The sequence below is a fragment of the Narcine bancroftii genome, chromosome 1 (assembly GCF_036971445.1).
Source record: "Narcine bancroftii isolate sNarBan1 chromosome 1, sNarBan1.hap1, whole genome shotgun sequence".
Taxonomy (NCBI): domain Eukaryota; kingdom Metazoa; phylum Chordata; class Chondrichthyes; order Torpediniformes; family Narcinidae; genus Narcine; species Narcine bancroftii.
In genome coordinates, this window is record NC_091469.1 from 288375965 (window position 1) to 288390606 (window position 14642).

General features: G+C 47.2%; 1 protein-coding gene across 7 annotated transcripts in view; it reads right to left on the bottom strand.

Moving 5' to 3' along the window:
• mapk8ip1b (mitogen-activated protein kinase 8 interacting protein 1b) overlaps window positions 1-14642 on the bottom strand; it is a 113225-nt gene that overhangs the window by 20878 nt on the left and 77705 nt on the right. For all 7 annotated transcript variants that reach the window (XM_069902984.1, XM_069902983.1, XM_069902987.1 and 4 more), the window contains 4 exons: window positions 11414-11626; window positions 9285-9366; window positions 5649-6464; window positions 237-312 (listed from right to left, as the gene is read on the bottom strand). In XM_069902984.1, the coding sequence (XP_069759085.1) occupies window positions 237-312; window positions 5649-6464; window positions 9285-9366; window positions 11414-11626 (1187 nt within the window). The remainder of the gene's footprint in view (window positions 1-236; window positions 313-5648; window positions 6465-9284; window positions 9367-11413; window positions 11627-14642) is intronic.

A 14642-nucleotide genomic window follows, 5' to 3' on the forward strand; every position in this document is an offset into this window, starting at 1 on the left:
CCTGAGTGGCCACTGCTGGCTGTAGCTCGAACCAATCCATGGATGAATATCAAACTCAGGGGATTGTCCTTGCTCACCCAAAATGGCATTACTCGGCTAACAATTAAAGATACCAGAATACCTAAAGACCAATGCAGAAGCAGCTAGTGTGGTGAAAGGCAAGGAGAAGTGGAGTATATAGCTGCAGGCAAAGACAATACTGACCGTGTGCAGTGGGTAAGTGGGGAAGTCCTCACCTGAACACCGCCCGGTGTGTTTGGTCTCTTTCTTCTCCATTTATTCTACAGGAAAACAATCCAAAGGATTCTGCACCTGCATCATAAGAACAAAAAAAAAATTGGACATGTACTTGGGTTATTGAGGACGAAGGTGGATGTAGTAATAGGGAGGACTACATCCACATCAAACCAGAGATCAACTCTACAGGTTGGTGACCACGGCAGGTGACCGGCGAGGGGCTGAAGGACCCACACAGGCTGCGGGCAACTTGCAGTCAGGGAAATCCGATGGGCTTCTGGAGACCGGCTCATGGGAACCAGGTATTGGAACCGGAATTAGAGAGGGCACTGAGGGCAAGAAAGGCTCCCGAAGGGCCTTCGTAAGCTGAAGGATTTCTGATTGCATTGGAGGTATGGGCCTGGAGCTTGGGTGGCCAATGGATTGAACAGGGAGGTCTGTGCGACTGCAGAGGCTGCGGGAGAGCTGGAGGCAAATCCACGGGTACTCAACGACTGAGGAGATTCTCTTTTGCTTCTTTTTCTCTGATTGTTAGGGGCACCGGGCAATGCTGATGGTTACTCTTTGTAATGCCTTATGGAGGCAAATTTTGTGTACATTTTTTGTATTATTGCAGGACACTGAAAGAAACCTTAATCTTGAACCTGTTCACTACACCTATATGCCAAGACTGGCCAAGCAGGCAAAGGTGAAACATGATGGGCAGAGGCAGGAATCGGTAGATGCCAGACACAAGGAGAGAGGCAATAGAAATCAAAGGGTCAGATGAAAAAGGGGAGTGCACAGAGGGGAGTGGTGAGTAGAGAAAAAAAGCTCCCAGTGCTGGACTCTCATCAGTAGAGAACTTGGGAATAGTGGGGCAAAGAGAAAACGGATGGAACGAAGGGGGAGTGATGAGGAGCGGAAAGAGTGGAAGAATTCAGTGGGAGATAGGGGTGGGGAGATAGGGGTGGGGAGATAGGGGTGGGGAGATAGGGGTGGGGAGATAGGGGTGGGGAGATAGGGGTGGGGAGATAGGGGTGGGGAGATAGGGGTGGGGAGATAGGGGTGGGGAGATAGGGGTGGGGAGATAGGGGTGGGGAGATAGGGGTGGGGAGATAGGGGTGGGGAGATAGGGGTGGGGATGGATAAAACCAGAAGAAGGAGGATGAAGATGGGTGGTTGGGAAACATAGAAAGGGAGGGGAGTTGAAGGGGTACAGAAGAGAGAAAGGGTTCACCTGTTCTCTCCAGTGATTCGGCAACTAAGATCAATGTCCTGGGGGTCACTTCCACTGCAAGTTTCACCAGAGCCACACAAACACAGGTGCAACAAGAGGGCACAATCTCCATGGACCCGAGTGGCCACTGCTGGCTGTAGCTCAAACCAATCCATGGATTGGTTCGAGGCACCCTCTGCCTCACAGAGTTGGAGGGTGAGGGAACACTCTTCACGAGCCAGTTTTAATAAATCTCAGGAAGCTCGACACAGACAGCACAGACCCACGGGCTGAAGGGCCTATTCCTGAGCCCTACCATTTTACGTTCTAATGCTTACCTCCAACTGCCCTCACACAGAGCAGGACTTGAATAGAAAACAGGAGGGCCCTGGGGAACGTTGTAGAACAGAGAGAACCTTGGGGTTGGCAACACCAGTTACCCAAGTGACAAAGGCACCAGTGCACCAATGTGCTGGAGAAACTCAGCCAGGTCACCCAGCATTCATAGGAAGTAAAAGACAACCAAAGTTTCTGGCCCAAGCCCTTTGTCAGGAATCTAGATAAATGCAGGTAGTCACCTGAATTAAAAGGTGGGGGAAAAGCCAGAGGAGGAGAGAAGGGAAGAAGGAACAGAGACTAACAGGTAGTTTGAGAACCGTGGGGATAACCGAGGGGAGCAGTAAGAGAGACTCTTTCAGAACTCCCGTCAAAGGCTTTGCCATTGTGTTGGGGCATCAGATTACAGCTGAGACCACACCCAGAACATTGTGCACAGTTCTGTTTGCCATCCTACAGAAGGATGTGATTTACCTGGAAAGATGCAGAAAGGATTCTCAAGTCTCCTGCCTGGGCTGGAGAGCACAATTTACAAGAGATTGGACAGGCCCAAGGAGGCTGAGAGAAGACCTCATGGAGGTTCAGAAAATCACAAGCAGCGTAGATAAGGTGAGTAAGTCAGTCTTTGTCCCAGAATAGAGGAGTCCACAACTAGGGTTTGAGATGAGGGGGAAAGGATTTAATTAATTTTTTTTTAATGAGACAGCATGGTATAAATTCATTCTGTGCTGCCCAATTACACCCAATTAACCTACCAACCCCATACGTCTTTGGAATGTGGGAGGACACACAAATGTTCACGGGGAGAACGTACAAACTCCTTACAGACAGTGGCAGATTCAAACCCGGGTTGCAGTCGCTGAAATAGTGTCATGCTAATCACACCATCCAAAGAGATCTTGAGAGGCAAGCTTTTAACACAGAGGGTGTGTGGAACAAGCTTCCAGAGGAAGTGGTGGAGGTGGGGACAATTCCAACATTTAAAAAGACATCTGGATGGGTACACAGCTAGGAACTATTTAGCGGTATATGGGGCAAATGAAATGAGCTTAAGAAGGTCAGCAGGGATGAGTTGGACCAAAGGGCCTCTGCCTTTTGTATCTCATGACTTGATGATGGGCTCAATTGGTCATTTCAGAAAGCAATTAAATGCAAAACACATTGCTATAGCCAAAATTTAAATTTAAATTAAGACATGCAGCACGGTAACAGGCCCTTTCGGCCCAATTACACACAAACAATCCCCTTACGTTTTGAAGGGTGGGAGGAAACCAGAGCATCTGGAGGAAACCTACTCAGTCACGGGCAGAAGATACAAACTCCTTACAGACAGCGCCAGATATGAATCCTGGTTGCGAGTGTTATGATGGCGTTGCGCTAACCACTGCACTAAACATGCCACCCAAAATGAGGAAGTACACCAGATCTCCTTCCCTCATTGGTCTCCACAAACAGAGGCACAAGAGACTGCTGATGCTGGGATCTAGAGCCAAAAAAACAAAATAGTTGGAGGAACTCAGAAGGTTCAAGCAGCATCTGTGGGAAGTGAGAGAATGGTCAATGTTTGGGCTGGGGGAATGGTCAACATTTGGGCTGGGGGAATGGTCAATGTTTGGACTGGGGGAATGGTCAATGTTCGGGCTGGGGGAATGGTCAATGTTTGGGCTGGGGGAATGGTCAACGTTGAGGGTTGAGATCCTGCATCAGGTTTCTATAATAATCTTTCTAGCAAGTCTGAGGAGATTTAGCGTGTTGTCGTCGAATACTCCATCCAACTTTAATGGGCACACTTTGGAAAGAATCCTGGATGGTTACATCGTGGCCTGATTGGGAAATTTTAGTTCCAGGAACACAGAAGGTGGCAGGAAATGCCAGCACCACCCCCCCCACCAACTCCATCACAGGCACCAACCTCCCACCCATTGAAAGCATCAATGCAAGGTGCTGCCTCATGAAGGCAGCCCACATCACCAAGGACCTCCCATCACCCTGGTCACAACCTCTTCTCACTGCTATCCCCAGGTAGAAGAGACAGAATCCTGAAGCCCAGTACCTCTCAGTACAAGAACAATTTTTCCCTCCAACAGCAATCAGAGACTTCCCCAACCGTAAAATACTCTGCGACCACCAAAAGACTGACCTGCACAACTGAAACTCAGCTTTTTTCCTGCACTAATTGTAACTGGGAATATTTATTTATCTAACCTTTCACATTTTTTGTTTCCTTTTCTGTCTTATCATATTGCGGTATTTTAATTTATGCAATTGCAGTTGGTCAATCTTATGTAATGAAACACAAAAGTTTGCAGATGCTCTGCTTGCAGTTAAAAAAAAAGCAATGCTGGAAAAACTCAGCAGGTCAAACAGTGTACTTTAAGTAGGAAAGATAAAGATACAGAACCAAAGTTTTGGGCTTGAGCCCTTCATCAAGGTATGAGCAAAATGTAGGCAGGTATCTTGTGTACCTGTTTGGATGCCACACATAGGAATTTCAGTACATCTGTACATGGTACTGGTGTATGTGATAATAAACTCGGGCATCCTTTCAGCAGTTTCCCAGAAACCGTGCATGTTTTAGAATTCCAGATTTATTTAATTGAACTTAAATTCCATGACTGATGTGGAAGGATTTAAGCCAGTGGTTCTCAGTGGATGGTTTAACGGAAGCCAGAGAGGTCGATGTTAATGCCATCCAATTGGAGGGTGCCCAAAGGTGTTGTTCCTCCAATTTGCATGTGGTCTCAGTCTGGCAGTGCATGAGACCATGGACAGACATATTGACATGGTCATAGGATGGGGAGGAGACCACATTGAAGCACCCTCCAACCAGATGGCATTAACATCGAATTCTCCAGTTTCCATTAAACCACCCCCCATCCCCTTCTTCTTCCCCTGCCACCTATCCTCCAGCTCTGTCTCTCATTTCCCTCTGTCTCCAAAATCAATTCTCACCCCCCCCCTCCCATCAAAACCACTTAACGCCTTTAGTTGACCTGCACTCCTTCCGCGGCCAGCCTTCAGTCCCTTTATTCTTGCATCTTCCAATTCTTTACTTATTCATCGAGAAAGGGCTCAGGCCCGAAATGTCGGTAATATACATCTGGACGCTGCAAGACCGGCTCAGTTCCTTGAGCATTTCTGTGTGTTTTTCCCACATCTCTGGGATGTGGGGGTAAATGGAGGGGGATCCCATGGAGTCAGAGGGAGAGTGTGAGCTGAAGTGTTGTCACAATTTTAAAATTTAAGAAGAATTTGGACAGGTACATAGATGGGAGGGGTATGGAGGGCGATGGACTGGATGCAGGTCAGTGGGACCAGGCAGAATAATAGTTCGGCATAGACTAGAAGGGCCGAAGGGACCTGTTTCTGTGCTGTAATGCTCTGTGGTTCTATGTGCAAACTCCACAAAGAGACCACCGAAGTTCGGGATCAAACCACAGGTCACCAGAGCAACTGGACCCTCAGCACTAAGAAAGAAGTATAGACGTCACAAGGCTCACACCATCAGGTTCAGGAACAGTTGCTACCCCTCCACCACCAGACACCTCAGCAACAAACTCAATCAGGGACTCATTTAAAGGCTCTTACTTGATTTTTTTCATTCTCTCTGCATTGCACAGTCAGTTTGTTTACATTTGTTACCTGTTTACAGTTCTTTATTTGTTTACGTGATCTTTATGTTCATTTTTTTTGCACAACCAATAAATGGTCATTCTACCTGGCCCACAGGAAAAAGAATCTCGGAGTTGTACGTGTTGTCATCTATGTATCTGACAATAAATCTGAAAATGATGAGACATCATGCCCAAGATGCCTGTCATCACTCCCTGCCCCACCAATCCCACCACACTCAGGAACATGCCTGAAATATACTCACTGGACGCTCTTGACCGGCCACTCATGAAGACGTTGAGGAACTTCTTGGAGAAGGGGATACCTGCCTCCGGTGTGGAGTCCTCCGACAGGCAGACGGAGTCCCTCTTGAGCACGCCCTCCTCGTACTCCTCGCCGACAGCTGACTCATAGGGTGAGGAGACACAGTTGTCATAGATGGTGGCCGAGTCGCTGTCGTCACTGTATCGGGAGTAGCAATGCCTGAGGCTCACCAGCTCCAGCTGGGCATCCTCGTCCACGACCAGCGTGTATTTGACCGAGTCGTAGGAGAGCACGCTGTCCGAGCTCACCGAAGCCCGAGGGTAGAGCTCGCCAGAGGCCAGGGAACCACGCGCCAGCGAGGGACCCCGAGGTGGGGTGACTCTCCCGGCTAGGACCTCGCCCTCCTCGCTGATGGGGGGCTTGGTCTTCTCGGGCAAGACCAAGCATTGGGTGTAGTCAGCGTCGGAGCTGGTAGACATCCTGTTCCTGTTGGAGTGGGAGAAGAAGGGCTTCTCGCTCTCCGAGGAGTCAGAGTTCCTCTGAACCGGGGTGAGGTAAATCTCCTCCGTCGCCTCAAGCTCCAGCTGTGCCTGGTAGCGGACGCGTTCCTCCTTTTGGTCACTGGTGCCTCGCACCTGCCGCCCAGTAGCAGAAGCCATGGAGCATCCGGCAGGAGCTGGGGTCTCACTCGGCTGCCCCGGCGCTGCCCGTCTACAAGTGATGGTCTGGGCGGCGGTGGTCCCCTTGTCAATAGTGCTGCCCGCCGGTTTGGCCTCATCTCCCAGACAGACGTGGTCACGAGTGGGGCTCGCCTCTCCTGTAAAACACACCACACGGTCATTGGGTGCCAGGTCCGAGAAAACCCCCAGCACTACAAGATTCCTGGCGCGGTTAGGACACACTTTTATAGTACCAATGATCCTGGTTCAAATCTGCCGCTGTCTGTAAGGAGTGTGTACGTTTGCCCCGAGTCTGCGTGGGTTTCTTCCAGAAGCTCTGGTTTCCTCCCACCGTTTGAAATGGACAGGGTTTGTCAGTTAATTGGTGTAATTGGGCAGCACAAGCTTCAGGAAAGACTATTGGTCATACCACTCAACCAACATCATGTCTTCTCATCAATCGAGTGACTCAAACCACCACTGATTGGAAATAGGTTCAAAATTAGAAACGTTGAGTACAAATGTTTGCAGAGATACAAAACTTTGGTTAGGCCGTTTTTGGCATACTACGCAATTCTGGACTCCCCATTACAGGAAGGGTGTGCAGGTTTTGGAAAGGGGCTGGAGAGATTTACCAGGATGTTGCCTGGATTGAAGGGTATGAGGTGTATGGAGAGCGAGGAATAACCTGGGCTACTTTTGATGGAAAGTTGGATAAACATGACTGAAGTTTATAAAACTGTGTCTAAGGTGGGGGTGGAAGGGGTAGTTGAAAGGAAATGTATGAGGCAAGTTTTTTTGTTTTTGTTTCTATTTTTTTCTTTTTACACAGAGTGGTTGGTTCTTGGAACAGGTGTCAGGGAAGCAGATACAGTAAAACCCCGATTAACCTGAATTCAAGCAACCAGCCGGCTCAAGCAACCAAGAATATATCATGGAAATTAAATAGGTAAAAAATACAGAAGTTTAAAATTTGTGCGCCTCACCATTAGTTCGCCAATCACGCAACACACAATTTCAAACAACCATAGAATTCACTTATCTGGCATCTACCAATCCCCATAGGTGCCGGATACTGGGGGATTTACTATAACAGCATTCAAGAGGCTTCCAAAGGGATGCATTAATGTGCAGGGAATGGACGATAGGTATCAAATCCAAGCAACAGAATTTAATTTTAACTTGGAAGACGTGTGGGTTGAATGGTTGGTCCCTGTATTTTCTGTTCAGTGATAAGGACTCCTACAAACTCTGAGAGGAGGTGTGGAGGGGAGGAGAAACCCAGATGTGGAAAACACAGTGGATAAAGGAGAACCAGTAGATGCCATATACTTAAAACGATGAGGGGTATGTGTAGGTTAAATGCAAGCAAGCTCTTTCTACTGAGGGTTGGCAAGACAAAAACTAGGGAGCACAGGTTAAGGGTGAAAGGTGAGATGTTTAAAGGGAATACCGCTTCATGCAGAGAGTGATGGGAGTGTTGAATGATCTGCCAGCTGAAGTTTTAATTTAATTTAGACATACAGGATGGTAACAGCCCATTTTGGTCCACAAACCCATGCCACCCAATTGACCTACTACCCCTGGTACATTTTGAACAGTGGGAGGAAACTGGGTGATGAATGAAGGCTCAATTTTGACATTTAAGAAACATTTTGATAGGTACATGGATGGGATGGGTATGGAGGTCTATGGTCAATGAGGCTAGGCAGAATAATTCATTCAGCACAGATTAGTTGGGCCAAAAGGCCTGTTTCTCTGCTGTTGTGTTGGAAACTGGAGAAGCTGATGTTAATTCTGCATGGCTGAAGATTGCCGAAGCCAAATACAAGGTGCGGTACTTCCAATTTGCAGGAAGCTTCGGTTTGGCAGTGCACGAGGCTATGGACGGACATGTCGGTGTGGGAATGGGGTGTGGATCTGAAATGGGTTGAGGGGAATTGATTGGCCATGCTTCACTGCAATCAGATTTATCATTGTATTTCATTACGCACGATAGTAAATTGAACTTGAACTTAAGTTAATTCTTTGCAACGTCTGTCGAGGGGTATCAGGCTCCAGTCCTGTCTCAACTCAGTGTTACAAACCCCACACTCATCTCCAAAACCTCCTGTGACCTCCCATCCGTGACTTTCTCCAGCCCGACAATCCTTCAAGATCTCCCAAACCTGGCCTCCTACACATCATCATAAGACATAGGAGCAGAATTGGGCCATTCAGCCCATCGAGACTGTGCTATCATTCCAATCATGACTGATGTATTTTTCCTCTCAACCCATTCTCTGGCCTTCTTCCTGTAACCTTTCATACCCTTACTAATCAAGAACTTAACAATCTCAGTTTTAAACATACCCAAAGACTTGGCCTCCACAGCCATCCGTGGCAATGAATCCCACAGATTCATCCCTTCCCCACCCAGCTGAAAAGATTTCCCACCATCACCCGTACTTCACCAGTGGAGTCCACGCTTTCAGCCAGGATTGGAACTTCCTCAAATTCCCCTCCTGAATCTCTCCAAGCTCCTTAAAACCCTCCTCCTTGACCAAGCTTCATCTGCCCTGGTCTTTACTAACACCAGGTCTAATTTCACCACATTAAATGCTTTATTTGTAGCTCCCATTGGCAGATATTTTGCCTCTAAAACCAACCCTTTAAACACGTCGACAGGAATTTTTACTGAGATTGTCTTTTTAGAGATGCAGCATGGTAACAGGCTCTTATACTCCACAAGCCCGCCCCTCCTAAATACATCCATGTGACCAATTAAACTACTAACCCCATACATCTTTGGAAGGTGGGAGGAAACCCACGCGGTCACGGGGAAACAAACCCCTTACAGTTAGTAACAGATTCGAACCCCAGTCGCTGGCACTGTAATAGCGCTGCGCTACGCTAACTGTGCTGGCCCAGTGACCTCGCTGGATGAATGAGACCTACGATGAGCAATGCCAAGGAGCCTGCAGCGAGGACACACTCACCTGATTTGAGTGGAGAGGACGAAAGGGAGACTCTTTCCTGCCAGCTGTACTTTTTGCCAAACGAGTTGTTGTTCAGCGTGTCCTGTGGGCAGAGAACAAAGGAGGTCACATGGGGCTGGGATGAGCAAGCTCGTTGACACATTGGGCCATACGACATCTTTTCAACAAGTTTCCAGGCAACACAAATCCTTGCAGAGTCATACGAGGGGCTGGTGACTGGGACAGTTATTTGTCCTGAACTCGGACTGCTGTGTAAACCCAGCTGAACACAAACCCCTCCATCAAACCTCCTGCTGCCTTGGAAAAGCAGCCAACACATTAAATAAAACTCACTCCACCCCACCACCCTCTTTACTGCCCCTCCTATCAGGAAGATTCACGAGTGGGAGATCACGTCCCACCAGATTCAAGGGCTGTTTCTTTTCCAGCCATTACCAAACTCCTAACCAAAATTGTAAAGTTATTTTAAATGTTTTAAATTTAGACATACCGCACAGTAACAAACTAACAAACTTATGTCAAAGACAATCCCTGATCGTAGCTTTGCGAAGGGCCATGGCTGTCACATGACAGCATTGCTCACTACCTGGTCGGAAGACACACCACCTGCCAATCAAGGTTTGGTCCCGCACCACCCATTAGTGCACACCTTGCTGTTGGCTAATTTAAATTCCTTTGTACTTGTCCTTGGGCCATTGGCCCTTGAAATTGACTTAACCTTGCTGGCACCAAGCCATTGCCTTCCTGTAAATTACCTGGGCTGGACCCTCCAGCACTCTAAAGGGTGGCGTGTGTGCTTGGTTCTTTATCTTTCCCATTCTTGAGAGACCACCCGGCTTTGCTCCAGGCCAAGAACCGTGAAATGGTGCTGGAGAAATCATTGGTAAGATGTGCACTGTTTTAAGGTGGGGAACGTTTTAATTAGTGTCCCTAATACCCTGCACTGAGTCAAGGGGCGGCGGGTGCTGAATTATTTTTTCCCTGATTGTTGTATGTGCCCAGTTTAGTGTGTGCGTGTGTGCATTTCATATCCCTTGTGAAATTTTCCCGCATTTGTCTATAAACTGTGCACGTTTATGTGTTATTCCTGTTACCATTTTCCCATGCTCATCTTTTGTAAATAAAATCATTTACTACCAGATGGCATTCAGAATCCCTGCTTTTGAGACCCATCGAATCAGTTTTCTCACTCATGGATAGTTGACATATTGGGTTTAATTCCTTTTTGTTGCACCGAATGAGATAAAATCTTTTCAGATCATTCCACAAATTCACTCCTTTCTGGAAAAAGCAGTTCCTCCTCGTCTCTGTTCTAAATGTACTACCCTGGATCTTGACGCTACGTCCCCTAGTTCTTGCCTCATCCACGCTAGAAATAACCTCCATGCTTCCATCTTATGGATGCCTTTTAATAATAGATGTTTCTACAAGATTGTCTCTCATTCTTCTGAATTCAAGTGAGTACAGTACCAGGTGACCCAATCTCTTCTTTTAGGCTAACGCCCTCATCTCCTGAGCCAACCCAGTGAATCTTCGCTGAAACCCCTCCAGCACCAGTCTATCCTTCCCCAAGTAAGGAGAACTGAATCACACAGTGCTCCAGACATTGTGGAGAATCTCAACACCATTCCCAGAATTATTTGCAACCTCACCAGTGCCCCTCTCCTCTCCTCTCCTCCTCCCCCATCTTCTCACCTTTTTATCCAGACACGCTCCTGATGAAGGGCTCAGGCCCTAAACTTTGACCGCCTTTGGCTTCCTATGGGTGCTGCGTGACCTGCTGAGTTTCTCCAGTACATTTGTGTATTGCATCCGTGCCCTTGTACAGTTGCAGCAGAACATCTTAAATTCAATCCCTTGAGCAATGAAGGCCATCGTCCCATTTGTCTTCCTGATTACCTGCTGCACCTGCAAACCAACCTTTCGTGATTCATGCACAAGCCCCTTGCGCTACACCACACTGCAATCTTTCACCATTTGAGTAATCATCTTAAAGTACCTGGAAAGGTTCAAGATTTCTCTTGTCCAAAGCAAGGCTCTGTTGTGTAACGACTGAGGAAACAGGATTAGAGGAGATCAACACCAGATTGATAGACCGGCGAAGGAGCCCCGGTCCCATCCCTCCTTACCTGAGTGCGTGGGACTTGCGGGAACAGGTTCAAGGTCGTTGGCCTCTTGGGTCTGTAGGGAGGCACGCCCACAGGGTTGGCTTCCTTCTGGGGTCCGTTGCCCTCTTCCTCCTCAGCGTCGATCAAATGAAGCTGCATCATCTCGGCCTCAATTGTATGTGTGTCATTTCTGCTGGTGGTAGCAGCATTGTGGCTTTCCAGAGTCATGCGAGACTAGCAGGAGGCAAGATTGGACAGTGAGCGCTCGGCGAGAACTGGCTCCTCCCTGGACAGCTACACTCTGAGACTGCAAATCAGGGCCAAGAAAGGGTTAAGTATCTTGTCACAGTGAATGAGCGGACTGATCCAATGGCTCTGGTTAATCTGACAGAAAATCTCCCTGCCTGGCAAAGAGAAATGGCAACAACACTTAAACACATTTAATCACCAGCAAAACAGTGTGGACAGAAACAACAAAACATGCCACACAAGAGGCTATTCTGCCCTTAGCGCCTGTCCTAGATCTTTGATGGAGCCATCAAATTATTCGCATTCCACTCCCCGCTCTGCAGATTTCATTACACCACAGATTTATCCGCTTTATCCTGGGCATGGCTCCAATCTCATTAACTGCTCATTGCCTTTTAGAATACATAACCAGCAGTCAATCAGGAAGAAAGACCAGAACACGTTGTGGAAGATCTCAACACCGTTCCCGGAATTATTCACCTGTATGGAATCTAACTTCCAACAAAAATTGCAAACTGAATTTATATAGCACCTTCGGCATGACAGAACGACTTTAGATACTCCACAGGAGTATTAGTGAATGAACTTTGACACCAAACCAATTTAGAAATGACAATGGAAAGTGTGGTCAATGAGGTAGATTAGAAGAGGGTCACAACAGGTGAGAGGTAGAGAGGTTTAGGGTGGATATCCCAGAGTGAAGGTGGAGTGGATATCCCAGAATGAAGGGCTTCTAAGATAAAGGAGTTGACTGCAGAATCTATAGTTCTGTCACAGTGAGAGTGGAGAGCACAAAGTTCCTTGGCATCTACATAAAGGATGACCTACCCTGGACCCCCAACACCTCCTCATTAGACAGGAAGACCCAAGTTCTTGGTTTTTTTTCTATAAGCTTCCGACATTGGAAATCTAAAATGGAAACAGGAAACACTGGGAGCAGAACCAGTCAGTCTGCATCGGTTGGAGGAGAAATTGGGGCAACATTGCTGCTTGAACTTCCCACTGACATGGGCCTGACCTCCTGTACATTTCCAAAACACTCCTGGTTTTTTTTTTAAATTGGAATTTGCTAGGGGTTGGGCTGAGAAGCTATGGGGAAACGCTGCCAATATGCAAGACCACATTTAAAATATTGTGTTCAGTTCTGGTTGACTCCATACAGGATTGATGTGGAAGCAATGCAGAAGAGACTTACCAGGTTGTTACCTGAATTGGAAAAAAAGTCTGAGAAGGCAATGTCAGCAGACCTGTTTTTGGAGTGAAGAAGGATGAGAGGAGACAATAGAGGTTTACTAGTTTATGAGAGGCATAGATAAGCAGAGTTCGGAGGTCCTGCGGGTTTCTCATCTGGGAGAGGAACCTCAAATGTGCAGAGGGGTAATGAGCTAATTTGGAAAATTACCTACAGCGCTCAACTGAAGGCAAACAAACCGAGTCAAAGAAATGAGGAGCTGCTGGAATCTTGAGCAGTGAGAAGCTGGAGGGGCCAGTGGGTCAGACAGCATCCATGTTTCTGGACGAGACCCTTTATTCAGACTGAAGTGGGAAGTGGCCACACAAGGAGAGAAAGGAGCGGGGAGGTGGGGTGGAAAGAGAAGAAGCTGGGGGAGAGGCTGAGGCCTGGTAGGGTTTTGGACAGTGGGTAGAAGAGGTGGGTAGAGAGAGACCAGTGGGACAGGAGTAAGGTGAGGGAGAAACGCAAGAACAGGAGTAGGTAGAGACGAGTTGGAAATGTGGAACCAGATGGGGGAGAGGGGTATCTAAAATTAGAAAACCATTTTGAAAAGGCTGTGCATATGTCTAAAATACATTAATGTAGTCAGAAATGCATCAGCCAATCAGCTTCTCCCATCATGGGGAAATAATCTTGCATTCAGTAATGATGAGGGGTCTCAAGTCAATATGCTGTCCGACAGCTTCTACCCATGAATGCTGCCTGACCTGCTGAGTCTCTCCATCCACTCGCTCCTGGTTCAGGAATTCTGGGAAACACCTACCCATCCTTCACTCTCACAAGGTCCGTTAACTCCACCCTTGAGAGTAAGCAGAGCCTTGATTTAACATGTCCCCTTAAAGGCAGACCGTCTAACAAGGCAGCACTCAGTGCCGCAGTCAAACATCAACCCAAGCCTTGCGTTTAAGTCTCAGGAGGGGGTTTCCAACCCATAACCTTCACACTCAATTCTAACATTGCAAAGAGAGAGCAGCCTGGAGTGACATGTTGAAATCAGAAACTGCAACCAGTCCACTTGCAATCAATTCAATGGCCAATTAAATGCTCGGGTTTCAAGTTCCATCCTTCTCGATCCAATCTCAAATAAAGACCAAAACAACTTGTGCCAACAAAACATCCGAAAATGCTTCATGAACTCCAAAGATTCACACGTTATCCAAGGCTGCTCTGCATTAACATTTCAAGTTCAGATTTATTGCCAGACCACATACACGACATCACATACAACCCTCAGATTCTTTTTCCTGCTGGACAGGCAGAATTGGTGGTGTAAACTGTACCCAGGAAAAGATATGTACACAAAAGAGAGAAATGTAAACAAAGAAATGTTAACAAACTGTGCAATACAGGAAAAAATAATTTTTTAGTAATATATAATGTGTAAAGTAAGTGTCCTTAAATGAGATTTTGAATTTGTGGTTGAGGAGTTTGATGGTGGAGGAGTAGCAACTGTTCTTTAATCTGGCGATATGAGTCTTCTGTACCCATAACTTTTTCCTGATGGTAGCAGCGAGAACAGAGCTTGCCATGGGTGGTGTGGATCCTTGATGTTTGCTGCTGTTCTCTGTACATTTTTGTGATTTAACAGCACCAGATGTTGGTACCATTTACACCTCCATTTACGTCATGGTTGTGAGTGTGGCTCAGACCATCACACACATCTCCTTGCCTCGATCGACTCTGACTACAACTCTCTCTACCTCGACAAAGTAGCCAACACATGAAAAGACTCATCCTACGCCGGCCACACTCTCTCCACCTCTCTCT